Here is a 10,040-nt window from a genome sequence, read left to right as displayed (position 1 = left end):
TCGAGCCTTAAAGACAAGCATCAAAGTTTTCAGAGCAAAAATATCACATTCTCTCCCTGAGGGCAGGGGAGAAACAAGCAGAAGACCAGCCCACACACATTCACATGCACTGTCGGGGCTGGGGGACGGTTTCTGGGGGAGTTTTGCTAATGTGGCCCCAGAGATGTCCCAGCTTTGGCTCAGGGCAGGTTTTGAAATCCAGGGCCAGCTCTGTGGCCTTCTGTCCAGGAGATGCAAGACACACCAGCACTTCCCAGCAGAGCACAAGTCTGTCTGTGAGGCACCTCCAAAGATTTTCTAGAGTGAAACCTCCAGTGGGTCTTCTTTTGAATCTTCATGGTCCTCATTCTCCAGCTGCTCCAGTTTGCTGGATTTCTCATGGACAATCTCCCCAGGAGTCTTCAAAAACCTGTGATACATTTTTGTCATGACTTTAGGGGTATGTCCAAACCCAGCCCCAAAGCAGGCTGTAAATACTGGAGCCTTTGCCCTCAACAAGGCCAGGTTGGATGGGCCTTGGGGCAACCTGGTCTAGTGGAAGATGTCCCTGCCCATGGCAGGGGAGATGAACTTTAAGGCCCTTTCCAATCCAAGCCATGATCAGCTGAGCTCTGGAGCTCACCAGAGGGGATCTGCCACCCTTGGGCCTTGCTGAGGATCCCAGCTCTTGCTTGGAACCCAGGAAGCACCATCAGATGGGGCCTGGGTTCATTTCTCTGTTCTGCTTCGTCTCACCTGAACAGCAGCTTCTGCCCTGGCTCCTTTTTGATGATGTTGAGTTTGTAGTAATGTCTGAGTGCTCGTGACATCTTCTCATAGGTCATGTTCATCCGGTTCTGGAAAGGGGAAGAATTGTGGGGTGTTGAGTGAAAGCAAGTGCCGACACCTGGTTTGGGTCTGTCTGCAGCAGGACCACAAGTGGAACATTCTAGATGGTTCCAAAGTAGGTCTCCAACCCAGACTGCCTTCACAATCATCATTTTCCTTTCCAGGGGATGAGAAAGTCCCTCTTTCTTGACCAGGTTGGCATCTCAGCACCCACCGTGACCCCCCTTCCCCTTCCCTGTGCCATCAGCCCTGGGGGACAGGTCATGAAAGGGACCTGCAGAAGCCCAGGGGTGACAAATTTGTTCTCAGCTGCATTTACCTTGTGGTTCCCCCAGAGCTGGGCGAGTCCATTTGGGTTAACCACCCGGAAGACCTTGGCTTCCTTGTCTTCCCACCTGATGTAGGGCTCGTAGCGGCGGTCGGAGAGGAGCTGGTACACGTATTCCCACAGCAACCTGCAGTCTGAGCATGGGAGGGGGGAATAAATGGTCACAGAGCTCCCACTGTGCTCCAGTGGGGGTGTATCAGCAACAGGATCACACGTGGTAGCAGTGACAATAAATATAAGAAGAGCCCAGAGCACTTCTATTGCGAGATCTCAAAACACAGGCACGAACCACAGTTTGTTCAGGGGGGCAAACTGAGGTGGGGAAGCACGAAATAAAGGGGAGGGAGACAGCTGGGCAGACAGGACAAAGCACCATGTCATTTCCCCAAGGAGCCAGGCTATAAATTCATAATTACCTGCCATTTTCCCATCCACTGGGGCCAACGGGGTTGTAGGAAAGGAGCAGATGGCACCTGCCCTGCAGCCACTCTCTGAGCTGTGATGGGACAGGTTCAGTGGCTCCACGTGGCTGAGGAACACAGGCTGTTGTGCACAGCCCAGCCAGGAGGGAACAAGGACTGGGGCAGCCTCAGCACTGCAGTCTGTCCCTACAAATAAAAGGGAAAAAAAGCCAAATAAACACCCTGTGGCACATTAGGGCAGGTCCCAGATCTTCCAAAGCCATGAAACAGGAGGGGAGGGACAGCCCAGGGTGGTTATCAGCCTGGTGGAGCCCAGACAGGGGAGGAGGGTGCTGAGGAAAGCCTGGGATTTTCCTAAGGCAGGAGCAGCAGAAAGTCCAGGAGGGTCAGAGGAGATGCCAAGTAGGGTCAGGGTCAGGTACAGAGGAAAAACTGGAACAGGAGGATGTGCCAGAGCACAGGCACCCCCTGGCAAATTGTTGTAGAGACTTAAGGTGTTCGTTACTTTACAAGAGCCAGCAGAAGTGCTCAGGATCCACCTCCCAGATCCACCTCCACACACAGCCAGCCACTGATACCAACCTCTCCCCACCCCAACCCCTATTTGGGCCCCCCCAGGGCACTCATAAGCCTCACTGGCCCCCACAGCCTCACCTGGGGCCTCTCCCCACTACCCTTTGGCCCAGAAGCTCTATTTAAGCTCAGCCCTGGCTCCTCAGCCCTTTCCCAGCTATGCAGCAGGACCAGTCTCCAGCAGGGCTGTGCCTCTGCCTGACGATTGACCCTCCCTGATCCAGATCTCACTCTGCAGGCAGATTTCTTAGGGAAGTCACAGACTTGCCTGCTCACTACAGACCCCCCTGGTGCTGCTTAGGCCTGATTCTGACCAGACCTGCTTCATCACTACAAACTTCCCAGATGACCTGGACTTTGTTGGACCTGGTTGCCCCTCTCAGGTGCTGTGGGATGGGTTCAGCTGGCTGAGCTCCAAACCCCAGGTGTGTGTAACCCACTGGAGCTGTGGGCAGGTTCTGCTTGCTGGGCAGCTGCTGTTCTCCATCCTACCTTCCTCCGTGCTCCTGGCCTTCCCAAAGGGTGAGTTCAGCAAAGGGCTGCACACCAGAGCTCTTCTTTGAGTCTTAATTAAGCAGAGTATTTCATAAAGCACATCACCTACAGGGAAGGCAACTCTGCTCAGATGACTTTGAATAACAGACTCTCTCAAGGTGATGTTGCTGAGGTTATAACATAACATAATAACAAGGTTATTCCCCCCCAACAACAAGGGTTGTCCTTGTCCCCAGCACCAAAGTGCTAAAGCCTGGCCTGCTGGGACCCATCCAGCCCCTCTCAGCAGACCACGGGTTGTGCTTGGATGATCCTTGAAAGCCCCTTGCACTGGGTCTAACCTGAGCTGGGAGCTCGGTGTCTGAAGTCCTCCTTGGTGAGGATGCACAGGGCTTTGCCGTTCATTTCGAACTTGCTCTCGTCGGTTTGCCGAAGGGAATATTCCTTCTCAGCCCATCTGAGCCAGTGGATCACGTCATCCTTGCTCCACAGGGCGGGCTGGATCCCTGAAACCAGGAGCAGCCTCTGAAAAAACTCTATCTCCATCCTCCAAACTGCTGAGGGACAGGGTGGGATTTCTTCTCTATCGTCGAACTTTCCCTCTGTATTAAGCACTCACAGATCAAAAACACTCCAAAGAGAGAAAATGAACCCTGATGACACTTTGTCCCTCTTGCCAGCAGGGAATGGTCCCTGGGTGGGACACTGTGGCTGTACCCACCATATCCCACCCTGTCCTTTAGTAAGCAGCTTTGACTTGCTCAACCTCTACTCACTCAGCCTGCCTGGAAGCTTGAAGATCTCCCCAGTGCTGATGAGTGGCTGTCTGGCCTGGGATGGGGGTGGTAATGAAGCTGCCACAACAGGGCTGGAAGAGCTGATGGCCACTTTGCCCTGGGGAAAAGAGATCAGACATGTCAGTGGGGTCAATTCCCAGTTCTGGTCCTGCCTTGGCTTTGGAAATGCCTGCTCCAGTGTTTTCAAGCTGTTTTCTCCCAGCAGCCTGTTGTGCTGTCTGCAGCTCTTCCATACATCTTCCTCACGTTCTTCCTCGCCCCAGCCCCAGGATGAGTCTCTGGTTGCCCAACTCAGTTTTAGTAGCCAGAGATTCCCCTCTCTTTCTCCAGCTCTTGTCTTTAGCAGAGGAACCTGCCCTCATCAGGCTCTGGAAGGAGGTTATCCATCCCCACTGCCCCACGGGCTGCAGGGAGGTAGGAGATGGATCCAAGACTGGCAGAGCCTGCAGTGCCTGTGCTCCCAGTTCCTGCAGGATCCTCAGATTCTCGTTGGATGCCCAGGGTTTTAGGACAGCATTTCAATTATTTAGAACTGAGAAATGAATCTGGTAATAGTGCTTAGATTTTGTCTTAAAAACAATGTATGAAGAGAGATCTCCAGCTTTATCCCCAGTGATCATTTGGGCATAAGGGGAAATGGCCATCCCACCCCTTTCGTTGACCAGCCATTGAGTTCCAGCCCTTCAACAATTATTTTTCTCTCTCAGCCAGAGCTCACGAGCCACAAGGGAGCTCAGATCCTGCTTCCAGCCCCATCTAGATCTTGAATATTACTGGCAGCCAAGCAGATAATATTTCCCCTTAAAAATCTATTCATGTGAATCCCAGCAATTTCTCAGCTTCACCCACTGGAAAATTAACAATTTTGCAGGCAAATGGTATTTTCTAAAGCAGTTGCCAACTCTGAGCACTTCAGGCTCAGGCAGGTTTTTGGAGGTGGTTAAAGCAGCCGCCCCTTGACTGTGTGTGCGGGGTAGAGGAGCTGAGTGTCCTGAAAATCAGAGGTGAAGAATATTACAGTGGTGAGGCTTGGAAACATCTTAAATGCAAAGCTGATGTTCCCAAAACCAGGAGAATGGGGGACAGGAGGAATGCATTGCATCCCTCCAGGGAAAAGTGCTTCCCTGGCAGTGGCAGCAGGTTGGTGAGGGGTTTTCCTCAGCAGAAGGACAATTTGGTGGCTGCTGGTTGTCTCTGCAAAGCAGGCAGGTCCATGACACTGCACAAGCAAACTAGTGGGACTCCAGAATAAACTCTGAGCAGGCTTGGCAGCAATGCAAACTGTCTTTCAGATTCATTCTAAGCAATAAGGGGAAAATAAAAGTGAAAGAAATGAGCAGTGTATTTTGTCTAGAACTATCTAAAAGTTATTTTATTCTCCCATCTGTGCAACTCTCTTACAACAAGATTTACAGTAAAAACAGAACAAATCTGGTATTTTTCTTGCTCCTAAAGATTTCTAGGCCACGAGATACATTCTGAATTTTTATTACTTTATCCTGATTTTATGTTCTCGCTTTTATCCCGCTTATCTGCTTCCACACGTTTCCAAGACAGTTTTTCTTTGCTTCAAGAGGAAATACTGTCCTTGGAGGGGTTGGAGTGGGAAAGTCAGAAAAAGGGGGGTGAAAAGGAACCCCCAGATGTGTGAGAGCAGCTTTTGGCTCAGTCCCAAATGGGTGGGGGGGCGAAGCCCCGCGGCTGCTCCGGGCTCTGCGAGGCCCTTTGGAGGTGGGCTGGGTGGGCTGGGGGGTCACCCTTCGGCGGGGGCATGAGCTTCCACCTCGAATGGAGGGGGAGAAAGCCCGTGGGGACGGGGAGGAGGGAGGACGAGGGCCCGGGCAGGGGGCAGGCGGTTCCTACCTGCATCCCCGGCGCGACCCGGAGCCCTCGGTGTCCGGCACGGTCAGGTCCCGGCCCCGCGGCCGCTGCGGCTTCGGCGCGATCGTGGCGAGAAACGAAATCGAAACGAGCCGGAGCCCCGGGAGGCAGGAGAGCGGCGGGGGGCAGCGCCCGGGGCCGTGGCCTTCACCCCCCACCACCACCACTCCGCCCCTCTCGGGGCCGTGGACCCGAATCTCCTCCCGCTCCTCCGGGGGAATCGCGCTCCGCCCGGAGCATCCCGATCCTCCCGGGGCATCCCGATCCGTTCAGGGGAATCCCGCTCCGCCCGGGGCATCCCGTTCCGTGCGGGGGGTCCCGCACCTCCCGGTACCGGCACCGGGACAGCACCGGGGAACCCTCTTCTCCCGGGGATCCCGTCCGGGAGATCTTCTCCCGGGATCCCGCTGGAGCGCGGCCGCGCGGCTGGAGGAGGGAGAGATCCCGAGACACGCCGGGATCACCTCGAATACCAGGGCTCGTCCTTTCTCTCCGCCGGGCGGGGCGGGGGGACCCGGGGGAGGGGTCTGCGAGCAGCGGGAGGTGGGCGCACACCTGTAAGGTGCGCACCTGCCCGCTCGCACACCTCAGGTGTGGCGAGTAGGCACACGTCGTGGGGGTCTACTGGGAGGGATTGGGAGGCACTGGGATAGACGGAGAGGGGCTGGGACGGGATTGGATGGGGCTGGGAGGGACAAAAAGGGTACTTTTAGGAAGAAAAGGGGGGCTGGGAGCGACTGGGGGGCACTGGGGATAGACTGAGATAGAATTAGAGGGAACTGGATGAGAATGGCAAGGACTGGAAGGGACAAAAGAGGCACTTGGAATGGACTGGGAGGCACTGGGATAGACTGGGAGGGGATTGGGTGGGACTGGGAGGGACAAAAGGGGCACTGGGAGGGGACTGGGAGCCGCTGGGGCTACTGGGGTAGACTGGGATATACTGAGATGGACTGGGAGGGGGCTGGGAGCCATTGGGACAGGACTGGGATAGCCTTGGCGGGGATTGGATGGGACTGGGAAGGACTGGGAGGCACTTTTTAGGGACAAAAGGGGCCCTGGGATGTACAGGGAGGGCACTGGGATAGACTGAGAGCACACTGGGACGTATTGGGAGGGCACTGGGATGTCCTGGAAGGACACTGGGATAGACTGGGAGGGCACTGGAATGTCATGAAGGACACTGGGATAGACTGGGAGAGCACTGGGGTGTCCTGAAGGGCACTGGGATAGACTGGGAGGGCACTGGGATGTCCTGAAGGGCACTGGGATAGACTGGGAGAGCACTGGGGTGTCCTAGGAGGGCACTGGGATAGACTGGGAGAGCACTGGGACGTCCTGAAGGGCACTGGGATAGACCGGGAGAGCACTGGGGTGTCCTAGGAGGGCACTGGGATAGACTGGGAGAGCACTGCGGTGTCCTAGGAGGGCACTGGGATAGACTGGGAGAGCACTGGGACGTCCTGAAGGGCACTGGGATAGACTGGGAGAGCACTGGGGTGTCCTAGGAGGGCACTGGGATAGACTGGGAGAGCACTGGGGTGTCCTAGGAGGGCACTGGGATAGACTGGGAGAGCACTGGGGTGTCCTAGGAGGGCACTGGGATAGACTGGGAGAGCACTGCGGTGTCCTAGGAGGGCACTGGGATAGACTGGGAGAGCACTGGGGTGTCCTGAAGGGCACTGGGATAGACTGGGAGAGCACTGGGGTGTCCTGAAGGGCACTGGGATAGACTGGGAGGGCTCCGCTCCCCGGCCCCCTCAAGCCCCGCCCCTTCCCACTCCTTCGTTTTCCATTGGCCAGTCTGGGAAGTCAATCACGTAGCGGGGCCAATCGCCTGTCGGTGTGGGTGGCGGGCGGGGCTCAGTGGCGGGGCCCCGCCCACCGCCCGCCCGAGGGAGCGGCCGCGGCGGGGACGCGGTGAGTGAGGCCTGGAATGGGGGCGAGGGGTCGGGACTCTTTGGGGGCTTTGAAGGGGCTTCTTCCCGGCTCATTATGAGCCTTTAGGGGTCTTCACGGACCTCTCTGTGCTTTGAGGGCGGTTATGGGCCCGGGGGCGTCTGTGGTGTGCCGTGGGGCTGAGGAGGGGGGGGGCTTCCTTGCGCCGCGGGCAGGGAGGAAGGTGCGGGGCTGAGGGGGAATGTGGGGATCACAGGGGACAGTCGGGGAGTCTGGGGATCACAGGGGACATGGAGGGGGATGCGGAGCCGAGGGGGTTCAGTGGGGGCGTCAGTGTTGTGAATGGGTTAGGTGGGGCCTCAGGGGACATGGAGAGGGGCGCAAGGCTGAGGGAGGGTGCGGGTATCACGGGGGACATGGAGGAGGGGGCTGAGGGGTTGTCTGGGGTGGTCACAAGGGGCTTTATTCTTGTCGCTGGGCTTCAGAGGGGCCTGGGGCGCCAGGGGGTTGTCTGGGCGGTCACAGGGGACATGGAGGAGGGTCTGGGGTCACAGGGGCTGAGAGGGGGTCTAGGGGTCTCAGGGGACTTCATTGTTGTGAGTGGGCTTTGGAAGGGGCTGTGGGGCTGAGAAGGGGTCTGGAGTCACAGGAGACATGGAGGAGAGGTCTGGGGGGGCTACAGGGAGCTTTATTGTTGTCAGTGGGCTTTGGAGGGGCCTGGCAGGCTTTGGGAGCTGCTCTCTGTGTGTTTGGGGGCAGCACCTTGTGTGCACTGAGTGGGAGCGTCTGTGGGGCTGGGGCTGCCTCTTTCTTTTTTGTGTTTACTTGGAAAGGGGGTCTTTAGGGCGTTTCCTACACTCTGTGTTTGCAGGGGGCTGGGGCTGTTGTCTGTGGGTTAGTGCTGCATCCCTGTGTCCCTGACATGTCACCCTGTTTCCTGGGCTGTGTGGGAGGCCAGGACTGTGCCCAGTGCCCTGTGCTGAGCCTGCTGCTGTGCCCACCACCCCCAGAATGGAACCAGCCTCCCCTTGGGGTGTTGCTTGGTCACACACTGCCCTCCCATGCCTGCTCTGGGGCTCTAGGCTGGTGCAGTGTTATTCTTACCATGTTTTTAGGCTTGAGTTTACCTTCCTTGTCCTCCCTCCTTTCTGTCCCCACTGGTCTTTGAAAGGAGCAGATGTTTTAAGGGATTTTCCCCTAAATGAGTGAGTAGGTGAGACCTCAGCCCACTTCTGCTTGTAGGCACTTTCTTGTGTCATCCCTGATCCTGCCTCTCTCTGTGCTGCCTTCTCAGTGACCTGAGGCTTTTCAGGGAAGGGGTGATAATAATGCAGACAGTCTTGGGTATGAGGTTTAATAAGGCCAAGCTCAAGGTGCTGCACCTTGGTTGTGGCGACCCCCGGGATCAGTCCAGGTTGGGGAATGAAGGGATTGATTGCAGATGGGGGGAAGGACTTGGGAATGAGATGTTGGATGTGCCCTCTCCACGTGCACTGGCACCCAGAGACCCCCCATATGCTGGGCTGATCCCACAGTGTGGGCAGCAGGTGAGGGGGGGATTCTGCCCCTCTGCCCCCTCAGGTGAGACCCCACCTGCAGAGCTGCCTCCAGCTCCGGGGGCCCCAAAACAGGAAGGATGTGGAGCTGCTGGAGCAGGTCCAGAGGAGGCACCAAGATGATCAGAGGGATGGAGCAGCTCTGCTGGGAGGAAAGGCTGGAGAATTGGGATTGTTCAGCCTGGAGAGGAGAAGTCTTTGGGGTGACTGACTGCAGCCTTCCAGTACTTGAAGGAGCCAACAGGAAGATGGAGAGAGACTATTTAAAAGGGCATGGAGTGACAGGACAAGGGGAATGGCTTCCCACTTCCAGAGGGCAGGGTTAGATGGGATATCTGGGAGAAATCCTTCCCTGTGAGGGTGGGGAGGCCCTGGCACAGGTTGCCCAGAGAAGCTGTGGCTGCCCCATCCCTGGAAGTGTCCAAGGCCAGGTTGGACAGGGCTTGGAGCAACGTGGGATAGTAGAAGGTGTCCCTGCCCATGGCAGGGGTAGAACAAGCTGAGCTTTAATGTCTCTCCCAACCCAGGCCATTCTCTGGTTCTATAAACCTGGGAGGCTGAGAAGCTCTGTAGGGGGAGTCTTTTGAATGACTTTGCCAGGATTGCTGCAAACCCAAATCCTGTTGTAGCAGTAGGTTATGGCTTTAAGGCAGAAAGTTCTCCCTGAATGTGCCTTATCCTCACCTCAGTCCCAGTCCTTCCTGCACAATCCCAAACAGTTCACTGGGAGGAGGTTGTGGCTGGGAATCAGTGGGAAGGCTCAGCTTTCCCTGATGAGGTGTGTCCCTGTTTACCCTGTGCTGGGGCTGTGAGGCTGCACTACTCACAGTCACCTGGATTTGAGGGCTATAAATACCTCAGTTCAGAGAAGTGTTTTTTGTGATGTAAACATCAAAACAAGTGAATTACTGGGGTCAGAAATTGTAGGTTAGTTTGTAGACAAAGCTGCTTGTGAGAGTTGTTATTATTCTTCAGGCTGGATTGCCACGTGCCTTTATTACTGTTCTATTTAGGGACAGTCACCTTTTACCAAAATAGACTGATGCTGTTTATAACCTCTGAGTACTTACATCACTAAAAAAAGATGCCCTTTTGCAAAGCAGCCTGTACAACAATTGTTTATCCTGGCACAATTGTCTTTATTTCCTATAATAACATCCACGTAAAAGGGTCTTCTGTGCTCTGATCTTACAGCTCAAATGCAGCAGTTTCTGTAGAATAAGTGAAACCTGTGCAGATGATTGTGTCTAGACTTATTTCA

At 55.7% G+C, this 10,040-nt stretch overlaps 2 protein-coding genes across 2 annotated transcripts in view; one reads left to right on the top strand and one right to left on the bottom strand.

The window, feature by feature from the left end:
• ETV7 (ETS variant transcription factor 7) lies at positions 1-5,383 on the bottom strand. The gene is made up of 8 exons (XM_039379702.1): positions 5,307-5,383; positions 3,423-3,540; positions 2,988-3,152; positions 2,644-2,751; positions 1,573-1,764; positions 1,148-1,290; positions 736-836; positions 1-409 (listed from the first exon to the last, which is right to left on the bottom strand). The coding sequence occupies exons 1-8, from the start codon at positions 5,310-5,312 to the stop codon at positions 298-300; spliced, it is 945 nt and encodes a 314-aa protein (XP_039235636.1). The 5' UTR covers positions 5,313-5,383; the 3' UTR covers positions 1-297.
• A 1,828-nt stretch (positions 5,384-7,211) lies between these two features.
• Positions 7,212-10,040, top strand: part of KCTD20 (potassium channel tetramerization domain containing 20) — a 28,068-nt gene continuing 25,239 nt past the window's right edge. The window contains exon 1 of the mRNA XM_027728847.2: positions 7,212-7,244. The gene's annotated coding sequence lies outside the window, so the exon portion shown is untranslated. The remainder of the gene's footprint in view (positions 7,245-10,040) is intronic.

The sequence above is a fragment of the Pipra filicauda genome, unplaced genomic scaffold, assembly GCF_003945595.2.
Source record: "Pipra filicauda isolate LSUMZ 115617 unplaced genomic scaffold, ASM394559v2 scaffold172_size1731463_pilon, whole genome shotgun sequence".
Lineage (NCBI taxonomy): Eukaryota > Metazoa > Chordata > Aves > Passeriformes > Pipridae > Pipra > Pipra filicauda.
Note: the sequence above shows the minus strand (reverse complement) of the source record. Positions and strands in the feature narration are given on the sequence as shown.